Genomic DNA, 24,712 nt, shown 5'->3' on the forward strand with positions numbered 1-24,712 from the left:
TTTGATTGATCTTACTTATTTGATTTTTTCCCTTCCAATGTTATATGATGTATATAAAACACACTCACACTCAAATATCATTGATATTATACAAATGGAGAATTATTTAGTGTCAAAATGCATTATTGAATATTATCTTTTAGGTCGCCATTAAGCTCAATAATTGATCGCAACCATGTTATCGATCCATCACCTCTATCGAGAATTATAAAATAGATTTTGGGTATTTGTCAAAATCTAAACATCTTTTCACAGAAAGTTTTGGTTGCTAATTTTTCTTGAAACTTACCCTACCACAGTTACATTTCCACGAATGGAAGTTGTCACATGGGAGCAACTATCAGCCCCTTTGAAAAACTTCAAGATGGGACCCAAAATACCCTAATAAATTTTGTGGCAAATGTTTAAATTTCAACTTGTTACCATCTTGTCATTTGATTAAGCTATGTCATATTGAACATTAATTAATATTTGGAAATACGTAGAAACAAAACTTGTGATTAGATCGTTATCAAATAGATTAAATCTCGGCCACAGAATCAACACGCCTATGTCTATCACAAAAATAATTAGCTCAAGTTGATGCACGTATTGTAATTGCTTATAAACCACTTAAAGGATTCCATATTAACACGTGAGACACAAGTGTGTTACAATAACATATATCTCTCAAAATGTGAATATTTTCGTCGCTAACTGACTCATAAATCTACCCGTATATATCTAAAATCTAAATGTGATCCCTACAAGTTCAAGAAGTAGCTCTAGTGCAAATACATAACATCTTGTTCTATAAGTTCATGAGTTGGTTCCACACGCAATACTTTGTCCCACATATTGCTTATCTTTCGATATTTCTACTTACGATGTCTTTGTAGTCAATTTGTCACACAAGGTCTCATACTAAAAAAAAAAAAAAAAAAAACACACACACACACACACAAAGGTCAAATCAATAAATTTTGAAATTTTATTTATTATGTTTCTAAATATAATAAATTTAGTCATTTTACATTAAGTCATCCCTTCTAATAAAAAAAATTGGATCCACCAAGACATGATATATAATATAGAAAACACCTTTATATAATAATACACATATATAATTTCTCTCCTTTTGGGTTAGTTGATCAATCATAAGAGCGGCAAATCATTGATAAAAAAATTAAAAAAAAAGATTAGAAAGATTCCATATTGTACTTTGTACAAGTATTAGGATAATTTATTCCATCACAAATCCACATTTATTACAAGAATTTTTCGATGTCAACCATGGAGAATCATGGTGTTTCGGATCATCCCAAGTGGTTTCATGTTCAATCTGTGCCTCAAACTCATACGTTTTCCGGCGAACACAGACCGGGAAATGATCCGATCCCGGCGTGTAAGACCATTCCGATTATTGATCTCGGAAAATCAAAAACTTCAGAAAGAATCGACACTGTCCATCAAATCATGAAAGCTGGTCAAGAATTCGGATTTTTCCAGGTAGTACTTTTCCCATATTCATGTAATATATATTATATGTACGTTTCTTTCCTCCAAAATTCTCGATAAATTTATATATATCACTTGTAGAAAAAAAAAACCAAAAGTTTGTTTGTTTTGAAGACATGGAGCATAGCCATGGATTCTAAAATAATATTCCCAACACAAGAACATATTTTTAAGACAAATTTAAACTTTAATTTTATAGAAAAATTCACCGTTGGAGTACTATACGATTATAATATATATCTTATATTGAAAAAAAACATATACGAATTATTCCTTTTATTTTCTTTTAGTTCAAATATATAAATCGAGAAACCATGCATGTAGAAATTATATATATATGTAAAATATTCATGTTTATAATCAATTAATTTATGTATTTGATATATATATATATATATTATATTGCAAGGAAGGTAATGAATCATGGAGTGGCAAAAGATGTAATGAGTGGCGCAATGGAGGTGTTGAAGGAGTTATTGGACATGCCAGCTGATGAAATTTGCAAGGAGGCTAACACAGATGGTTGGGTGTACATGGGAAGCACCACACATGATATCAATGGTGTTCATTTGTGGAGGGATAATATTAAGCACCAATGCCACCCTTTGGAGTTTTGCATGCAATTTTGGCCCCAAAACCCCTCTAGATATAGGTATATATATATATATTGACTAATGATATGATCGATCCCGTCCCCTGAAATCGTCTTTCTATATATACATGACAAACACTCGATCCTATATAATGATTATGGTCGTCTCTTGCTTTAACTATATATATATTATTAATTAAGATAAATTAATAGAGAAAAGAATTAATAGATACGAAATAATTATTTGTTGTTGATCGACTTGGATTTAGAGAGGTGGTGGCATCGTACGTTGTGGATATAAGGGCATTGAGTTTGAGAATTCTTGAGCTGATTTCTGAAGGATTGGGGCTTGAAAAGGGGTATCTCGAAGAAATGAGTCAAGTTCAATTCTTGACCGCAAGCAACTATCCACCATGTCCCAACCCTGGCCTAACCTTGGGTTTGCTCAAGCATGTGGATCATAGCCTGATTACCATACTCTTCCAAGGGGACTCCCAGGGCCTTCAAGTCTTGAAAGATGGCCGTTGGGTCGGAGTCGAGCCCGTGCCCCACGCCTTTGTTGTTAATATTGGCTCACAGATCGAGGTACGTACGTACATGAAATAATATATCAAATTTTAACTTCTGAACAACAAAAATATATTTGAAATTCATCGATCCAAACACAACCTAAACGTTTCTCAAGTCATTAATCCATTTCAAAGTTTATTGTTTTTATTCTTTTGTTGCAGATTATTAGCAATGGGAAGTTAAAAAGTGCGGAACACAGAGTGGTGACGAATCCAAAGAAAGCAAGAACAACAATCGCCACCTTCATAAATCCTCTCCCACATTGCATTATTGAACCTGCAAAATGTTTGGCGAATGAATCAAATCCGCCGCTCTACGATTCCATGTCTTTTCAAGAATTTGTTGATGCTTCCAGAGCTTTCGGCCCTCACACTGATGCACTTCAAAATGGTGTATTACAAGTCCTCAAAAACTAAGTCATTTTAATCTTAATTTACATATAGGCGAATATTGTTATAATATATATATATTTAAATTTTCTTTTTAGCGAGCGGGTCACTTGCTCTCGAGGGATTAGCTAGTTAGATATATAACATTTGTAAAATAATTTTTTTTTTATCTGATTTATCACTTTTTCTTTTTTTTTTAAATTCACCATCTTCTAGCTCATTTGCAAAGGATATATACATAGTCCAGTTCGGTTCCATTATAGCTAAATCATAGAAGGCTAGCAGAGCTGATAACGCCATAGACGGGACGACATTCAAGGTTGTTGAGGTTGAAGAACGGGTAACACGATTGGTTTCTCATGGGTTTAAAAACATGGGGAAGTTGCAGAAGAGACGATCATTGAAACCTATAATTTATTTTGAAGAGAAATATTAGAAGGAATAAGATGATATTTTTTTGTGTGACTGGAGATCAAACCTCCATGATTTCATGTATGTTATAAATGTAGATTATTAAAACTATGGTTCTGTTTGGTACGTAGGCCGTATTATTAATCTATGTATAATTTATCTTATTCAATTTCGCGTTCTTCTTGTCATATTATTTATTCATCTATTAATTATTTATTTTACATCAATCAAATTATTGAATTTAAATTACTATATTACCCTTTATAAATAATATTATTCATATTTTATTTATTGTTAAAAAGACAAAATGGTAATTAATCATTTTTTTTATATAAAATTTAATCAATAAAATCAAATAAACTATAATCTATCAATCAAATCAAATACTATATTAACTTTCATTAATTTTTTATTTATTTTTTTATTACATTATATTACTTATCTGTATATAGACTTTGATCAAAAAATATAAACATATATACATCACAAATATTGATGTGGATCGGACGAATATTTTTTATTTTTTACTTACGTCACTGGAGTTGTTCAAGACATTGTAATATAATTGAATACATCAAGAACATATCGTCATAGAGCTTTTGACATCCTTGTGCTCGCACATTATATTTGATCCTCTGCACCTTAGGGTGCAGGAAAACTGTGTGCGACCACTAAAATTCGGTGGTGGGTTTTAGTGGTGCATAAAAAAAAAAAACCACTAAAACCCACTAACGGGTTTTAATGGTCGCACTAAAATTTCCTGCATCCTAGGGTGCAGGGGATCGGATATATAAATATATATATATATATAGAGTTTTTTTATGCTGCCCACCAACCATGTCCATCTTCGTGCCCACCATGTGCAAGTCATGTGTTGACCCGTACAATAGGTGAGTTGACTTGTACATGGTGGATACAAAGTTGGGCATAGTTGGTGGACAGCATAACAAAACTCATATATATATATATATAATTTTGTTCCCCTGCACACCAGTGTGCAGGGATTTTGTGTGCACCCTGTGATGTTCGTGTGAACATCTGATTTTTTTTTTTAGATGTTCGCGCGAACATCCTGCGGTGCACACAAAATTCCTGCACACTGGTGTGCAGTGGATCATGACTATATATATATATATGAATATATATATATATGAATCGTGCTAACTTCATAACTGATAATTATTTTTAATCTTATTTAGAATCATTAAATGGTTAGTTATTACTCTCGAATATGATAGCTAGATGTGATATATATATATATGAGTAATTCGCAGCTGCCCAACCATTCTTGCACACTTCGTTTCCGATCACTAAAACCCGTTTTTAGTTGTTTTTTTAATTTTTCGTATCACTAAAACACGATACCGGGTTTTAGTTGTTGGGGGCGAGTTGAGCAGCATTGATTGGACAGCTGAAAATTTATATATATATATATATATATATATATATATATATATATATATATATATATATTCTAATCTACATGTATATATGTTCAAAGTTAGTAAGTTACTAAGATATGTTTTTATATATTTTTTTATATCAAATGAAAATAATTTATTTTAAACTCTCAATATTGGCGTATCAAAATTTACATTCAAAGTATTTCAAACACTACGAGAAAAATGTTAAGAGAACAGAAAAACGAAAACGATTTAATAAAAAAAATTAATTAACAACAGTCTATTAGCTATTTTTTTTTTCCAATGACAACAGTTTTTCAAAAACTCTTGTCCATTAAATTTTTCTCTATGGACAACGACATCGAGTTTTGAAAACAATTGTCTATTAGTGTTTTTTTAATGTCAAAGACATCGAGTTTTGTAAATTGTTGTCTATTAGTGTTTATTTCAAGGGTCAAATACCATTTTATAAACCGTTGTTTATTGAAGTATTTTTTGGGTTAAAAACAATATTTTTTTCGAAAAAATTTGCCATATTTTTTTTTAATTTGAGAATAAAAAAAAGAAAACTTATTAAATATTTCACTGTTATTTTAGTTTTGGTGCATCACAAACTATCACATGCTTTATTCATACTAGCTACTGACATTTTGGATAGCAAGTGAATTTTTGGTTGTCCTCTTTAACACAACAATGCTCGCATTTTATTTTTTAATTAATTTATAAATATGTACAAATTTATATATGTACCATTTTTGATTAAGACTGAAATTGAGTTCTATGTTTACGTATTTGTATGTATATGTACCATTTTCAATTAACACCGGTGCACATGCACGCAACAACATAGTTTATAAATTGTAAAATGCATTTAGATTAACTTTTTTTATATTTATATTTGTGTAATTGATCTTACTATAAATGTTTTCTTATTTCACATTCTATTTAAATTAAATCAAGAAAAATGATACGTCAAAAAAAATGAGTGAAATTAGTAAATTTGTGTAAAAATGATGGTATGAGGTTTATTTTTTTGATAAAAGAAAACACACGCATGCATGTAAATGACAAGACCTCTGAACCGAACCCTAAATCCCCACAAACCTTAGAGTTCACCTCATCACAAACTAGAAAGAGAAACTTAGAATAAACAAATTAACCAAATCTAATGAAATGCGATACAACAAATGCATTACAACACAAATAGGTATTACATATTACATACACCAAAAAACCCAAAACTATTCAATCTATCATCGGGGTCGGGTTTGGATCCGGGAACATCGAGCAATATCACAAGACGAAGAACCCTATCAGAGAAATTGACGGCATTGAACGCAAAAGCAAAGTCCGACGACTTTTCCGGCAACCCACTATCAAATGAACTGCCCGATCCATAACAACTGTTTAGGATTTTAACAAAAAAAACGCATTTTAACAAAAAAAAAAAAAAAAAAAAGTGTGTCAGAGAAGGGACCTCAATAGAAAATTATATCATTTCAAGCCCATTTAGACAACTGAGCGGCTAAAATTACAAAGTTGGGAAAACGAAATTTATTTAAAACAACCATGTAATTATGAAATTGAAATGCAACAATAACTTAGATGGGGAAAATATGAAGAGTAGAATTGGAGAGTGTAGTGAGTTGGAATGAATACACATTGGTATGCATTTATAGATGGGATTAGAAACTAGCCGTTAAAATTTTTTTTCTTTATTTTATTTAATTCAAATTTAATAAAAATTAAATTGCAATTAAAAAATTAATAAAAATACAAAATCAATCCCTTGGGAAAAAAGTACACAAATCATAAAATAATACCATTAAAAAAATATAAATTAAAAAAATATAAAGACTACAGACGCGTATGGCACTCCCCCACACGTCCAGAGGAGAGTGCGAGCACGCACCGTAAAAAAAATTAAAAAAAAGAAAGAAAGAGAGAGGTATGTTCAAGTGTCTGAACGTCCCCCTCTCTCTCTCTCCATTATTCTACCCACCACCACAATGGAGAATAATGGAGAATGTGTGTTAAATGGGTGTTATTAACACACATTTAACAGCCATTGTGGGTGCTCATATATAGAAAATAATGTATTTTCAATGAGTAAACAAATATTAGGTGGACATGATATCCATCTTAGCTAACATGAAATATTATATAAACTTTAAAAGAGTGAATTTGAATTTTATTATGTTATTTATCTAAACAACAATGATACATTTGAATTTATTTGAAATTTATGTACTTGAAATATTTTCATCCAAGTTCAACCTTAAAAAAATCCACACATTTTTAAATTTTACTTAGAAACTATATTAGATTTTACTTTGGTTGGTAAGGACCTATTGTTATCGCTAAAAGGTAACGAAGGACCACACCATTGTTTTTTATTAAAAAAAATTATATAAATACATTAAACATATTGGTTTTATTATTTTTTTATCAGTTTATAGTTATTCCGTGATTATAATATGGAATAAAAAAAATTCGATATGCATGCCAAAAATGGCTAGAATATAAACTTGAAGCACAAAATATTTGCTAAAAAAATTAATAAAATAGAAAAATATACGAAGATAAAGAATCCTAGCATAAATTAACATTAGTGAATTTATAATCCAAGAACGGGACGACACTACATGGAAAATAGCTAGAGATCCAGATATTAATTATCACCATATATAATCAGACACAATAGTTAGTTAAATTAAATAAGAGTAGAGAATATGAGAGATCACAAGAAAAAAAGAGTGGAAAAATTCCAAGAAATACTTACGGTAGAGGAAGCAAAAGGGACACATAATCATTTGTGGCTCGCTCTGATCAAGTTTCATTTCTGTATTAATTATACTTAGTTATTAGAATTGATTTAAAATAGATTTATTAAACAGTTTATAAGAAATATATATATAAATATTATGTTAAAAAGTACTATTTGTTCAGGAGATCGATATACTGAAAATAATTCATGTCACCTAAAATTTACAACGCTACTTGAGGAAGGAAAAAAAACACGTACCAACACTCGTGTATACATCCAAACCCTAGGAAAGATTTAAGAATTCTGCCGAATTCTGTGAGGATTTGTCGTGCTTGAAGTCTAGATCTTCTTCACTGCGAATGAACCCAAAGAGACGAAATCTGAAACTTTGCGTACTTTTTTCTTAGTTTTTCAAAATCTATCTTTGTGTGGGGTGTGGGTAAAGAGTCATGAACGGCTAGAGGGAATTAAATTCTATGTACCAGCTACATTGTTTGTGTATTAATTTTTCCAACTAGGTTGGTGTACCAAGTGATTGGGCCTGATTTTCTTTTGAGTATGTCAGCAGATCTCTGGCTGTAAGATTTTCCTCATTGGAATGTTAAATTGATATTATAATGCTCATTTATTCATTACGCCCAACCAATGTGAGTGGACATTGTAATGCCCACTCAGCATTGGGAGGGATGAATAAATAAATGTGGCTTTATTCAAAATAAATACATTACTAATTATTGATACATTAGAGCACCCTCAATGGGTGTTAAATGGGTGTTATTCTCCATTATTCTCCATTTTGGGTGGAGAGAATAATGGAGAGAGAGGGAGGGATGTTCAGACACTTGAATGTTCTTCTCTTTTTTTTTTAATTTTAAAAAAATATAAAGGTTGCAGATGCGTGATGCTCGCGTGGGGCGCTCCCCCATGCGACCAGAGGCCCGTGGGGACCACATGGGGCGCTCCCCCACGCTCTCAAAGGTAAAAAACAATTTTTAAAAAAGAGAGAGAGATGTTCAAGTGCCTGAAACTTCTTTGCAGTCTAGAATGAACAAAAGAAGATTCTACAACTCCATTTAAAAAAATTCAACAGCCATGAATCGTACGCCTTAAATAAAAGGATTCCTTTTCTAAGATCAGTTACGTGCAACATTCAAATCTACGAAGAAAACCCATAAATCCACATTCAGCAATCGTCACCATATTCAATATTTGCTGTAATTTACTAAAATTAAACTCTAAAAATAAATCCCACAGATAAAAGAAACCAAAAAAAATGAGAAAAGAAAACACACGCATGCACGTAAATGACAAGACCTTTGAACCGAACCCTAAATCCCCACAAACCTTAGAGTTTACCTCATCACAAACTAGAAAAAGAAAAACTTAGAAAAAACAAAATGAACCAAATCTAATGAAATGCGATACAACAAATGCATCACAACCACAAATAGGTATTACATATTACATACACCAAAAAACCCAAAACTATTCAATCTATCATCGGGGTCGGGTTTGGATCCGGGCACATCGAGCAAGATCTCAATACGAAGAACCCTATCAGAGAAATTGAAGGCATTGAACGCAAAATCAAAGTCCGACGACTTTTCCGGCAACCCACTTTCAAACGAACTGCCCGATCCATAACAACTGTTTAGGATTTTAACAAAAAAAAACCCACTTTAACAAAAAAATATGTGTCAGAGAAGGGACCTCAATAGAAAATCATATCATTTCAAGCCCATTTAGACAACTGAGCGGCTAAAATTACAAAGTTGGGAAAGAAAAATTTATTTAAAACTATCATATAATTATAAAATTAAAATGCAACAATAACATAGATGGGGAGAATATGAAGAGTAGAATTGGAAAGTGTAGTGAGTTGGAATGAATATACATTGGTATGCATTCATAGATAGGATTTGAAATTAGCCGTTACAAATTTTTTTAATTTATTTTATTTAATTCAAATTTAATAAAAATTAAATTGCAATTAAAAAATTAATAAAAATACAAAATCAGTCCGTTGGGAAAAAAAGTACACAAATCATAAAATAATACCATTAAAATAATAAAAATTAAAAAAGATAAAGACTGCAGACACGTGGGGCACTCCCCCACACGTCCAGAGGAGAGTGCAAGCACGCGCCGTAAAAAAATTTAAAAAAAAAAGAGAGAGGTACGTTCAAGTGTCTGAGCGTCCCCCCTCTATCTCACCATTATTTTCCCCACCACCACAATGGAGAATAATGGAGAATGGGTGTTAAATGAGTGTTCTTAACACCCATTTAACAGTCATTGTGAAACGCCTACTACTAATAAAATGCGGAAAAACTTTTTTTTTTTTAAATAATACTATACATATACGCCCATACATATATGTATATAAAAATAACATATATTTCTTAAATAACCTGAAAAATATTAAATAAATAAATCCTTAAAAATGTTTCATGCATCAATTTAAAATGATAAACAATGCTGCTGAAAAATCTCATATGCGAAATAATAATAAAATAAAACATGTTTCAAAATTCCATCATAATAGACTAAATAACTACGACGGTCACGGGGTCCACTGCTCCGTGAGCTCATACGTCCTCACCACCGGTAGGAGCTACATAAATGTCATCATGCTCACCTGCACCATATAAGCGTAGTGAGCCTAGGGGCTCAACATGTCTAATCCTTTATAACAAGGTTAAAAATAATGCATCACGTAGATACTAATACATATACATGTACATGAGCATGCATGGAAACATTTTTCATAACATAAATGCTGAATCATAAATCTTAAACATAACATAACTTTCTTCATCATACATAACATAATTGAGCATGTCATAAACATAAAAACTGAGTATGGTCATATCCATGAATGTGACTAATAACTGTGCCGACTGATTAGTCTAAAGAACCATCGTACGTGGCGGTGGATAAATCCACCTCTATGCTGGTAGTAAACTACCTCTGTGCCAGTGGTAAAACCACTTCTATGCTGGTAGTAGAACTACCTCTGTGTCAGTGGTAAAACCACTTCTATGCTGTCACATCACTTCAATTTCCATAAAAATATTTTTCATGCTCAATTCTTAATCATAAACACATCATAAAATATTTCATGTATGCATGCACTTAAAATATGTCCGTAATATATATTTAATTAATTTTAATAATAAATATACTTATACTTAAAATAAACTTCATGCATAAAAAAATAATTAAATATATATTCCGGACTTAGTTAATTTTCATGGGTTGGTCCAGACTGCTGATCACTCACTCTAAGCCCATTAAACTTAAATAAAATCCAATAATCATATTTTAGCCCAAATAACTTAATTAAACTTAACTTGACCTAAATAAAATATTTAAGCCCAATTACTTAACTTAAGCCCAATAAAACTCTAGACTGGCCCAAAATCCACTGACTGGCCCAAAAATCCTCATGAACTCCCAAGCCCATAAAAATCATTGTGCTAACTTAAATAAATTATTTAAGGCCCAAATAAAATTATTTGGAGGTCCAAATAATTTTATTTCTAATTAATTGGCCTAAAAACCAATTAAAACATTAAACATTTAAAAATTAAAATACTCAAGCCCGGCCCACCTAACCCGGACCCGGACCGACCTAACCCGACCCATGACTACCTGAACCGACCCAGAACTCAACCCTGACCCATAAACCGACCCAGCAACCCCCCAAACCCCAAACCCGATCACCCCTCTCCTTCTCTTCTCGGCTGGGCGAGCAGCAGTTACTTCCGGCGATTGGCCGGCCAACTCCGGCCACCACTGGACGAAGTATTACCACACACATCTAACCTACTCCTAGGCGGTTCTAACAAGACAAGAATCAGCCCAAACGGTGGTCCGAGGAAGGAGAATGAAGCCTTGCAACAGGCTGTCCCCCAGCTCGCGCCCAGCCCTGAGCGGCTGCCGTAAATTCGATCGTTCTCCCTACTCCGGACATATTTTTCCGTGAAACCACTTCTCAATCCTAGAAAACATCTATGGGGTTCAAAACCTTTAGACCTCACCCCAAACCATGTACTGAGGAGGGAGAACGAAGCCTTCTCTCTCAGAACCCAAATCTGCGCGATCTGGTGCACTAGAGGAGAAGTGCTTCGTTTCAGACCATCCATGGACAAAACCAACAGGACCACTCGACCACAAGAACCCTAAGACATGCCCTCAGATGTGGATTAGCCGCCTGGACCTTTACCATGCATAAAAAACGTGATCATACTCATGAAAGATCAAGCAAAACGTGAGAAAAAGGAAAGAAAAATACCATCTGCATATAAGTCTGAACAACAAACATATATACCACAAACTTTCTGCTGTAAAAACCAAAATAATAGCTTATATGGTGTTGAGAAAAGAATTAAACATGCCTTTCGTAATTTTCCTTGAATAACACGCGATTGCGGGAGCACCGGGACGAAAAACGAGCGACCAAACTTCTAAATTTCTTGAAGGAACGTCTATGGGATCTTGGGGGTTTTTGGATCGTGAGAATGGGGGAGGGAGACGGCTGATGGGGTTTGGAATAGATTAGGGAGTGTTTTAGGTTTAAATTTTGGGTAGATAATATATTAATAGTAGATATTACTCAAAATAAAGATATTATACCTTAAGCAAAATCTTTAAAACTCTTAAAAATAATAATAATCTGATACTAAAAACCATTATCCCGAAATTAAGACTTGAGAGATTTTTAAATATTAATAAAAGTCAATAAAATGACTTATTTTGGCCAAAAATCAATTATTAAATAAATATATATCTAAATACTAAAATTTTCTTGACAAAATACCTTAAAATAAGATTTTAAGGCTCATAAACTCATAAAATATTTTTGGCTAAGAATTTTGGTATCTCGTCCGTCCACGGTCCCGTCTACGCGATCAAAATAATAAATATTCTCAAAAATCCAAAAATACCATAACTGCGGGTTAAATGATAAAATAAATTTAAATCATGCATATAATTCACATAATAACACATAAATGTCATTTAACCCAAATATAAATTTTTAAATAATTATTTTCCCTAATTATGCATGCGAATTTACGTATTAAAATTTTCGGGTGTTACACATTGTGGGTGTTCATATATAAAAAAGAATGTATTTCCAATGAGTAAAAAAATATTAGGTGGACTTGATATTCATCTTAGCTAACATGAAATATTATATAAACTTGAAAAGAGTGAATTTGAATTTTATTATGTTATTTATCTAAACAACAATGATACATTTGAAATTTATGTACTTGAAATATTTTCATCCAAGTTCAACCTTAAAAAAATCCACACATTTTTAAAATTTACTCAGAAAATATATTAGATTTTACTTTGGTTATTAAGGACCTATTGTTATCGCTAAAAGGTAACGAAGGACCACACCATTGTTTTTTTATTAAAAAAGTATATATAAATACATTAAATATTGGTTTTATTATTTTGTTATCGGTTTATAGTTATTCCGTGATTATAATATGGAATAAAAAAAATTCGATATGCATGCCAAAAATGGCTAGAATATAAACTTGAAGCACAAAAGATTTGCTACAAAAATTAATAAAATAGAACAATATACGAAGATGAAGAATCCTAGCATAAATTAACATTAGTGAATTTATAATCCAAGAACGGAACGACACTACATGGAAAATAGCTAGAGATACAGATATTAATACATGGAAAATAGCTAGAGATACATATATTAATTATCACCATATATAATCAGACAAAATTTTTAGTTAAATTAAATAAGATTAGAGAATATGAGAGATCACAAGAAAAAAAAAAGTGGAGGAATTCCAAGAAATACTTACGGTAGAAGAAGCAAAAGGGACACATAATCATTCGTGGCTCGCTATGATCAAGTTTCATTTCTGTATTAATTATACTTAGTTATTAGAATTGATTTAAAATAGATTTAATTAACATTTTATAACAAATATATATAAATATTATGTTAAAAAGTACAATTTGTTCAGAAGATCGATATACTGAAAATAATTCATGTGACCTAATATTTACAACCCTACTTGAGGAAGGAAGAAAAACTCGTATCATCACTCGTGTGTACATCCAAACCCTAGGAAAGATTTAAGAATTATGCCGAATTTTGTGAGGGTTTGCCGTGCTTGAAGTCTAGATCTTCTTCACTGCGAATGAACCCAAAGAGACGAAATCTGAAACTTTGCGTACTTTTTTCTTAGTTTTTCAAAATATGTCTGTGTTTGGGGTGTGGGTAAAGAGTCATGAATGGCTAGATGGAATTAAATTCTATGTAACGGCTACATTGTTTGTGTATTAATTTTTCCAACTAGGTTGGTATACCAAGTGATTGGGCGTGGTCTTCTTTTGAGTACGTCAGCAGATCTCTTGTTGTAAGATTTTCCTCATTGGGATGTTAAATTGATATTATAATGCTCATTTATTCATCACTCCCAACCAATGTGAGTGGACATTATAATGCCCACTCAGCATTGGAAGGGATGAATAAATAAATGTGGTTTTATTCAAAATAAATATATTACTAATTATTGATACATTAGAGCACCCTCAATGGGTGTTAAATGGTGTTATTCTCCAATATTCTCTATTTTGGATGGGGAGAAAAATGGAGAGAGAGAGGGATGTTCAGACACTTGAACGTCTCTTTTTTTTTTTTTAATTTTAAAAAAATATAAAGGTTGCAGATGCGTGGGGCCCAAGTGGGGACCTCCCCCACGCAACCAGAGGCGTGTGGGGACCACTTGGGGCGCTCCCCCACGCTCTCAGAGGTAAAAAAAAAATTTAGAAAAGAGAGAGAGACGTTCAAGTGTCTGAAACTTCTTTGCAGTCTAGAATGAACAAAAGATGATTCTACAGCTCCATTTAAAAAAATTCAACAGTCATGAATCGTACGCCTTAAATAAAATGATTCTTTTTCTAAGCTCAGTTACGTGCAACATTCAAATCTACGAAGAGAACCCATAAATCCACATTCAGCAATCGTCAACTATTCCCCCACCATATCCAATATTTGATGTAATTTACTAAAATTAAACTCTAAAAATAAATCCCACAGACAAAAGAAACCAAAAAAAAAAATGAGAAAAGAAAACACACGCATGAACGTAAATGGCAAGACCTCTGAACCGAATTCTAAATCCCCAAAAACCTTAGAGTTTACCTCATGACAAACTAAAAAGAGTAAAACTTAGAAAAAACAAAATGAACCAAATCTAATGAAATGCGATACAACAAATGCATCACAACCACAAATAGGTATTACATATTACATACACCAAAAAACCCAAAATTATTAAATCTATCATCGGGGTCGGGTTTGGATCCGGGCACATCGAGCAAGATCTTAATACGAAGAACCCTATCAGAGAAATTGACGGCATTGAACACAAAATCAAAGTCCGACGAATTTTCCGGCAACCCACTTTCAAACGAACTTCCCGATCCATAACAAATGTTTAGGATTTTAACAAAAAAAACCCAATTTAACAAAAAAAATAGGTGTCAGAGAAGGGACCTCCATAGAAAATAATATCATTTCAAGCCCATTTAGACAACTGAGTGGCTAAAATTACAAAGTTGGGAAAGCAAAATTTATTTAAAACTACCATATAATTATAAAATTGAAATGTAACAATAACTTAGAAGGGGAGAATATGAAGAGTAGAATTGGAGAGTGTAGTGAGTTGGAATGAATACACATTGGTATGCATTTATAGATAGGATTTGAAACTAGCGGTTACAAATTTTTTTAATTTATTTTATTTAATTCAAATTTAATAAAAATTAAATTTCAATTAAAAAATTAATAAAAATACAAAATCAGTCCGTTGGGAAAAAAGTACACAAATCATAAAATAATACCATTAAATAATAAAATTAAAAAAAGATAAAGACTGCAGACACGTGGGGCACTCCCCCACACGTCCAGAGCGAGCACGCGCCGTAAAAAAATTAAAAAAAATGAGAGAGGTACGTTCAAGTGTCTGAACGTCCTCCTCTCTCTCTCCATTATTCTCCCCACCACCACAATGGATAATAATGGAGAAAAATGGGTGTTATGGGTGCTCATATATAAAAAAAAATGTATTTTCAATGAGTAAACAAATATTAGGTGGACTTGATATCCATCTTAGCTAACATGAAATATTATATAAACTTGAAAAGAGTGAATTTAAATTTTATTATGTTATTTCTGTAAACAACAATGATACATTTGAATTTATTTGAAATTTATGTACTTGAAATATTTTCATCCAAGTTCAACCTTAAAAAAATCCACAAATTTTTAAAATTTACTCAGAAACTATATTAGATTCTAATTTTATTGGTAAGGACCTATTGTTACCGCTAAAAGGTAACGAAGGACCATACCATTGTTTTTTATTTAAAAAAAATTATATAAATACATTAAACATATTGGTTTTATTATTTTGTTATCAATTTATAGTTATTCCGTGATTATAATATGGAATAAAAAAAATTCGATATGCATGCCAAAAATGGCTAGAATATAAACTTGAACCACAAAAGATTTGCTAAAAAAATTAATAAAATAGAACAATATACAAAGATGAAGAATCCTAGCATAAATTAACATTAGTGAATTTATAATCCAAGAACGAGACGACACTGCGTGGAAAATAGCTAGAGATCCAGATATTAATTATCTCCATATATAATCAGACACAATAGTTAGTTAAATTAAATAAGAGTAGAGAATATGAGAGATCACAAGAAAAAAAGTGGAGGAGTTCCAAGAAATACTTACGGTAGAGGAAGCAAAAGGGACACATAATCATTCGTGGCTCGCTCTGATGAAGTTTCATTTCTGTATTAATTATACTTAGTTATTAGAATTGATTTAAAATAGATTTATTAAACATTTTATATAAAATATATATAAATATTATGTTAAAAAGTACAATTTGTTTAGAAGATCGATATACTTAAAATAATTCATGTCACCTAATATTTACAACACTACTTGAGGAAGGAAGAAAAACACGTACCAACACTCGTGTGTACATCCAAACCCTAGGAAAGATTTAAGAATTCTGCCGACTTCTGTGAGGGTTTGTCGTGCTTTAATTCTAGATCTTCTTCACTGCGAATGAATCCAAAGAGACGAAATCTGAAACTTTGCGTACTTTTTTCTTAGTTTTTCAAAATCTGTCTGTGTTTGGGGTGTGGTTAAAGAGTCATGAATGGTTAGATGGAATTAACTTCTATGTACCGGCTACATTGTTTGTGTATTAATTTTCCAACTAGGTTGGTGTACCAAGTGATTGGGCCTGGTTTTCTTTTGAGTACGTCAACAGATCTTTTGCTGTAAGATTTTCCTCATTGGAATGTTAAATTGATATTATAATGCTCATTTATTCATTACGCCCAACCAATTTGAGTGGACATTATAATGCCCACTCAGCATTGGGAGGGATGAATAAATAAATGTGGCTTTATTCAAAATAAATACATTACTAATTATTGATATATTAGAGCACCCTCAATGGGTGTTAAATGAGGGTTATTCTCCATTATTCTCCATTTTGGGAGGGGAGAATAATGGAGAGAGAGCGAGGGATGTTCAGACATTTGAATGTCCCTTTTTTTTTTTTAATTTTAAAAAAATATAAAGGCTGCAGATGCGTGGGGCCCACGTGGGGCTCTCCCCCACGCGACCAGAGGCGCGTGGGGAGCACATGGGGCGTTCCCCCATGCTCTCAAAGGTAAAAAAATTTAAAAAAAGAGAGAGAGACGTTCAAGTGCCTGAAAATTCTTTGCAATCTAGAATGAACAAAAGATGATTCTACAACTCCATTTAAAAAAATTCAACAGCCATGAATCATACGGCTTAAATAAAAGGATTCCTTTTCTAAGCTCAGTTTCGTGGAACATTCAAATTTACGAAGAAAACCCATAAATCCACATTCAGCAATCGTCAACTATTCCCCCACCATATTCAATATTTGATGTAATTTACTAAAATTAAACTCTAAAAATAAATCCCATAGACAAAAGAAACCAAAACTATTCAATCTATCATCGGGGTCGGGTTTGGATCCGGGCACATCGATCAAGATCTCAATACGAAGAACCCTATCAGAGAAATTGACGACATTGAACGCAAAATCAAAATCCGACGACTTTTCCGGCAACCCACTTTCAAACGAACTGCCCGACCCATAACAACTGTGTTGAATCCGACATTTTGGTGATAACAAACAGCAACTCATTGTATAGGAATGTGCTGCCAATCTTTTGTATTTCAGGAATCTACTACAACTCCTACCGCAACCGTCTAAACCCTTCAAATTATCTACCGGAAGCTTGTCAACCGCCTTTGTCTCTCGACCGGTTGCAGTCACAAGCCTATCGACTGGTTATTCAAACCAGCAGAGGATAAATCTATCTACCGGTAGAATGCCAACTGCTTATCAAGATATCTCAAGACAAATACTTGAGACAAGACGTTCATTGCAAGATCTTTCATCAAAAGCAGAACCGACGTATCAGAAGATCTGTTGACTCTTGCATCGAGACAACAGGTTGCACTAAAATGGCAAAAACGCAGAATGGCTACAGATAAAGCATTCGACCGTTTATACCAGTTTTGGACCCTGGAAGTTGTCTGCATTTAAAGAAGTGTACGATCTTCATGCAGAATCATCAATGCATTTATGAAGCATTAAATGTGCATTCAATGCAGCATCAAAAAGTTCAAAATAAAGACGTTGATGATTGACCTATATAAAGGGAAGATTGCTCAAGAAGTGACAAGAAGACAAGCAACACGAAAAATCTCAATCAACTCAATCACTTGAATACTATCAGAAGTCCTCATCTGATATACTGAAGCAATACTTGAGCACACTTACAAGATCATTCACTTGCTGCTCAAATAAACCCTCGCCTACAGTTTACATATCTGATATTCAAGGATCATCCTAGGGTTTCCAAGCCTCTCGACCGCTCTGCAGTTTGAGAAGCTCAACCGGACTGTATTCATTATTGAAGAGACTTGAAGCTACTCAGAAAGCTTCCACCAGTCTGATAAGAACTGAGAATCTTATCTGTGTAAATCTAGGAGTTTCGGATTAGGCATTGGATAAGTCCTAAGTCTGAAGTGGGTGTATTGCAAGACGTTGTAATAACCAAAGTCTTCTAGTGAATTCCTTCCTAAGTGGAAGAAGGGGAGACGTAGAAGGATTAAGCCTTCGAACTTCCATAAATCGTGTCTTAGTCTTTACTGCATATTTATCTTATATATTGCTCATACATCGTGTTACTTTGCATCACTAAAACCTCTGAACTATTTCCGCACTATTTAAGTTGTTCAAACCGTTTTAGAAGTTGAGAAAACAGATTAAGTGAACTAAACTTCACTTGATCATTTTGAAAAGAAAGAAAATAAGTTTCAGAGTGTATTCACCCCCCTCTACCCTCTAAACCGATCCCAACAAGTGGTATCAGAGTGGGTTCCTTTCTCAACTGCTGATCTAAAGTTTTAAAATCATGACTTCTTTCAACAAAATTCCTATGTTTTCTAAAGAAGATTATGATGACTGGAAAATTCGCATGCAGGCACATCTTGCAGCACAGGACGATGATATGCTATATGTCATAACAGACGGTCCTATCAAAATCATGAAGGTCAACCCAGCTCTAACCGATGGTGCAGGACAAATGATTGAGAAACCAAGAGCTGAGTGGACTACTGAGGACAAAAAGAAGGCCAATCTTGACAATGTGGCCCGAGACATCCTATACAAAACACTGGACAAGAACATGTTCAGCAAAATCAAGTCATGCTCCACAGCAAAGGAGATTTGGGAGAAGCTCACTCAGCTGTGTGAAGAAAATGACCAGACCAAGGAAAACAAGCTCACCATGGCCATTCAAAAATATGACAATGCCAAAATGAATCCAGGGGAAACCATGGATGAATTTGATGAACGGTTCAGTAGTATCATTTGTGATCTTATTACTTTAGGAAAAACTTATACTAACCGTAAAATTGCTGTGAAGGTTATGAGAGCTTTGCCCAAAGAATGGGAGATCAAGACAGTGGCCATGAGGGAGTCAAAAGACTTAAGCAAGGTTGAACTGCATGATCTCTTTGCAGATCTCAAAGCCTACGAGTTCGAGCTCAACATGAGGACAGAAGATGAACCATCTACCTCTCAATCAACCAAGGCCTTAACCTCAACGGTGATGCGTCCACCGGTCGAGGAAGATCCAAAGAAATCAGCTGAGCAAATCAGCAACGAATCCATGACACTCTTTGTCAAGAAATTTGGTAGATTTATGCGTAAAAACAATTCTAAATTTAAAAATTATCATAAATCGGACCATACAGACGATGGTCCTACTTGTTTTAACTGTGGCAAGCCAGGCCACTTCATTGCAGATTGCACCAAGCCTAAGAGCAATGATCAGAAGCAATCCTTCGAAAGAAGAAGGGGCAAGGAGGACAAGAGGACGTTTAGAAAAGGAAGAGACCAAAGGGTTCTAGTAGCAGACGAAAGCAAAAGCAAGTGGGCTGAGTCTGACTCTGACAACCCCAATACCGGAAGCTCTTCAGATGACAGCGATGATGAAAAGGTGGAATGCCTTATGGCTGACATCGAAGAAGAAGCTGAGGAGGTATTTGACTTTGGTTCACCTGAATTTACTCACAGTGATCTAGTTACTGCTTTACACGAAATGGCTAATGAATACAAAGCATTATCCAAGGAATTCGAGGAGGTAAAGGCAGAAAGAGCTGACCTAAAAGATAAGTCAAGCGAATCAAGCTGCATGCAGCGAAAAGAGCTTGATGGTCTTAAGGTCAAGCTAAGTCTGCTGGCTACTGAGAATGACACCTTGAAAAGAGTGTTCCAAGCAACCTTGACTGAGAACAAAAAACTACTTGAAACAATTAAGGCTTGGAATAAATCTTCTGTAACCATTGACAAGATTCAAGAAATCCAAATACCGGCACATGACAAAACCGGTCTAGGGTTTGGAACAAATGAACAGTCTATGGAATCTTGTATTCAGTCAAGCCTGGACAAAGGCAATCTTAACAAAATAAGATTTGTCAGGTCCAGCACGATATATGAACATGATGAGTGCAGCTTTGACAAAAATCAGAAAGTATCTAACGAACGAAGCTCTAAGCATAGAGGGCTGGGATATGTGGATCCCCAGATCTCTAATCAAAGAGGAACTTGGATTAAACCAAAACCTAATGAAAGAAGAAAGGGAAACCAATCTAATTTCAAAAGGCCATGGAATGAGTCTAACTACTCTAAGAGAAGATGGTCAAAGGAGAAGCCTTACCAGTACTTTAATTGCAGGCCAATTCAAAAGAGGTACAGGCTAACTGATAAAGATCAAAAAGGCAAGCAGCACACAGCAACCTCACAAGCACACACATTTACTGCTTATCGACCGCACAGATTTCTGGACACACACACGGGCAAACCTGTAAGGGTGTTCTAGGTATGGGTCCCGAAAGGGCTAATCCGACCTGGACCCTACTAGATATGGGTACCAAAAGTTCTTCACTTTTTGCAGGTACTAAAATTCCAAACGGGCGAGAAGACCACTTCTATCAAGGACACTACCTGGTACTTAGATAGTGGTTGCTCACGGCACATGACAGGGAATCCAGAACTTCTAACAGAAGTTGTGATGTGCAAAGGACCAAAGATCAGCTTTGGAGACAACTCCAAAGGTAAAACCGTGGGTAAGGGTAAGATTATCCATGGTAACATCATTATTAAAGATGTGTTGCTTGTTGACAAACTGTGCTATAATTTGATAAGTATTAGTCAACTATGTGACAATGATCATTCGGTCGAGTTTCACAAACACACTTGCATCATCAAAAATGACAAAGGTGAGACTCTTATGACCGGTGTAAGAGACCTAAACACCTACAAGGTAAACTGGTCTTGCTCACATATTTCTTCACCTACTTGTCTTACTGCTCATCATGATAAACATTGGTTGTGGCATAAGCGGTTAAATCATCTAAATTTTAAGTCCATTTCTAACTTGAGGAAGCATGATTTGGTTTCTGGTCTGCCTGAAGGAGATTTTATAAAAGACAAAGTTTGTCCTGCTTGTCAACTAGGAAAGCAGGTGAGAGCAACCTTTAAAAATAAAGGGTGTATGTCTTCTTCCAAATGCTTAGATTTACTTCACATGGACCTATTTGGTCCTATACCAGTAAGAAGCATAGGGGGAATGAGATATGCTCTTGTTGTTATAGATGACTTTTTTCGATTTACTTGGGTCATCTTTCTCCCTTCAAAAGATCAAACTTCACCTCACCTGATTAAGCTTTTTAAATGCTTGCAAAATGAACAATCTACTGTGATAGATAGAATCAGGAGTGATAGAGGGACTGAATTTTTAAACACCACTCTTATGACTTATCTAGATGATCAGGGAATCAAGCATGAGTTGTCAGCTGCTAGATCCCCACAGCAAAATGGGGTGGCTGAAAGAAGGAACCGTACTTTAAAAGAAGCAGCCAGAACTATGATTGCTGATTCAAATGTTTCTCAAAGGCTTTGGGCAGAAGCAGTTAACACAGCTTGCTATACTCAAAACAGATCTATGATTAATAAACGATTTAACAAAACTCCATATGAGATCTGGAATGGTACAAAACCTGATATTTCATACTTCAAAATTTTTGGGTGCAAATGTTTTATCCACAACAATGGCAAAAATCATTTGACAGCCTTCGATGCCAAAGCAGACGAAGGAACTTTTATTGGTTACTCAGCCGTTAGCAGAGCTTATCGAGTGTTCAATCAAAGATCACTAACGGTCGAGGAAACCATTCATGTTGTGTTTGATGAATCTACTCTTTGTACAGAACAAACTCAAGGGAGCATAAATGATCTGAGTCATAGACTGGAAAACACAAATCTACAGGAAGAGAGTGACAGTGATCCATATCCTCCAAAGAAGGATGATCCAGTTCCCTCTACCGTGTGTGATCAAACAAGGCCAGAAGAGGATCCACCTGTTGATAACGATCCTCCTGCCAATGATGATCCAGTAAACGAGGACGTTCGTCAACCAATTGATGACAACCCTTTAGGGAATTATTTTAGGTGGAACAAAGATCATCCACCTGGGTTGGTCATAGGTGACCCTTCTGCTCCTCGAAAAACACGTGGTCAAATGATTAATGAATTCTTGCATGCAGCTTTCATATCTCAGGTAGAGCCCAAAAAGATAGATGAAGCTCTATCAGATGCCAGCTGGATTGAAGCTCTGCAAGAAGAGTTGAATCAATTCACCCGCAACAATGTTTGGCATCTAGTTCCTCGACCGGAAAATCAAAATGTGATTGGAACTAGATGGGTGTTTCGTAACAAGCTCGATGAACATGACACTGTTGTGCGTAACAATGCTCGACTTGTTGCACAAGGATTCAGACAAGAAGAAGGCATAGACTTTGAGGAATCCTTCGCGCCAGTTGCAAGACTAGAAGCAATCTGCATCTTTCTTGCCTATGCAGCTTTCAAGGACTTTAAAGTTTATCAAATGGATGTCAAGTCTGCATTCCTCAATGGTCTAGTTCAAGAAGAGGTGTACGTTGAACAACCACCAGGTTTTGTCAATCCTACTCACCCTCAATATATCTATAAACTTGACAAAGCCCTCTATGGATTAAAACAAGCACCGCGTGCATGGTATGATACATTACTAAAATTTTTACTGGAACATGATTTCCAAATTGGAACGGTCGATAAGACCTTGTTTAAATTTGTAAAAGGTGATCATGTGTTACTAGTACAAATTTATGTTGATGACATTATATTTGGGTCAACTAACCCCAAGTTGTGCTCAAATTTCTCTAAGATGATGCATGAGAAATTTGAAATGAGCATGATGGGCGAGCTAAATTTCTTTCTTGGATTGCAAGTGAAGCAACTTGAAACTGGAATATTTATCAATCAATCCAAGTATGCCAAGGAATTGGTAAAGAAGTTTGGAATGGAACAGTGCTCAACTGTATCTACCCCCATGAGTACATCAATCAAGCTTGATAAAGATGAAGGGGGAATCCCGGTCGAGGTAACAATGTATCGAGGCCTTATTGGCTCATTGCTTTATTTGACTGCCAGTCGACCGGATATCATGTATTAAGTTTGTTTATGTGCTAGATTTCAAGCAGCACCTAAGCAATCTCATTTCATTGCCACCAAACGAATAATTAAATATATTAAAGGAACTACTAATGTGGGTCTTTGGTATCCCAAAGATTCAAATCTTAATCTTATTGGCTATTCAGATGCAGATTATGCAGATTGTAGAATTGATCGCAAAAGTACAAGTGGCACATGTCAATTCCTTGGAGATAAACTAATTTCGTGGTCAAGTAAGAAGCAGACATCAATTGCTACCTCGACCGCCGAAGCAGAATACCTTGCTGCTGGCAGCTGTTGTGCTCAAATACTCTGGATTCAATAGCAGCTTAATGATTATGGAATCCGGTCGAGTGAAGCTCCAATCTACTGTGACAATACAAGTGCCATAGCCATCACTCACAATCCAGTGATGCACTCTAGGACAAAGCACATTGATTTCAGACATCACTTTATCCGAGATCATGTCTTAAAGAAGGAAATCAGGCTGGAATACATCTCTACCGATCAGCAAGCAGCAGACATATTCACTAAGCCTTTACCGGACGCTAAGTTTTCATATTTTCGAAATATTCTTGGCTTAGTAGATCTAAGTTAGTATGCATGTTTTTAGGGGGAATGATTGCTAGTATGACGTTAATAGCTTAGCTGTTACATTGCCATAAATGTTGGCATATCATCCGCCTTTAGCTAGTCTCTGACAGGCTCCGTACTAGCAACTTTGTGCTTTGAACCAAATGACATTAATTGGGCGCGGTGATTATACTCTTCAAAACTTTTTGAATTTCAAAAATACTTTTCATGACGTCACCCTATGGCCCATAGGTTCCTATATATACTTCTTTACACTCGTATATCAACCTTTCACCATTGCTAAAGCTTTCATATTGCATTAA

General features: G+C 34.4%; 1 protein-coding gene across 1 annotated transcript; it reads left to right on the forward strand.

The window, feature by feature from the left end:
• Nucleotides 1-1,263: 1,263 nt before the first annotated feature.
• LOC140876489 (hyoscyamine 6-dioxygenase-like) lies at nucleotides 1,264-3,101 on the forward strand. The gene is made up of 4 exons (XM_073280472.1): nucleotides 1,264-1,488; nucleotides 1,911-2,149; nucleotides 2,359-2,674; nucleotides 2,821-3,101. The coding sequence occupies exons 1-4, from the start codon at nucleotides 1,264-1,266 to the stop codon at nucleotides 3,073-3,075; spliced, it is 1,035 nt and encodes a 344-aa protein (XP_073136573.1). The 3' UTR covers nucleotides 3,076-3,101.
• The last annotated feature ends 21,611 nt before the right edge of the window (nucleotides 3,102-24,712 follow it).

Source organism: Henckelia pumila, chromosome 1, assembly GCF_033568475.1.
Source record: "Henckelia pumila isolate YLH828 chromosome 1, ASM3356847v2, whole genome shotgun sequence".
NCBI classification, from domain to species: Eukaryota; Viridiplantae; Streptophyta; class Magnoliopsida; order Lamiales; family Gesneriaceae; genus Henckelia; species Henckelia pumila.

Coding starts and splice junctions, on each gene's coding strand:
- LOC140876489 (XM_073280472.1), top strand. CDS start 1,264: ATGTCAACCATGGAGAATCATGGTGTTTCGGATCATCCCAAGTGGTTT. Junction 2,150..2,358: donor CAAAACCCCTCTAGATATAG/GTATATATATAT, acceptor ACTTGGATTTAG/AGAGGTGGTGGCATCGTACG. Junction 2,675..2,820: donor ATATTGGCTCACAGATCGAG/GTACGTACGTAC, acceptor CTTTTGTTGCAG/ATTATTAGCAATGGGAAGTT.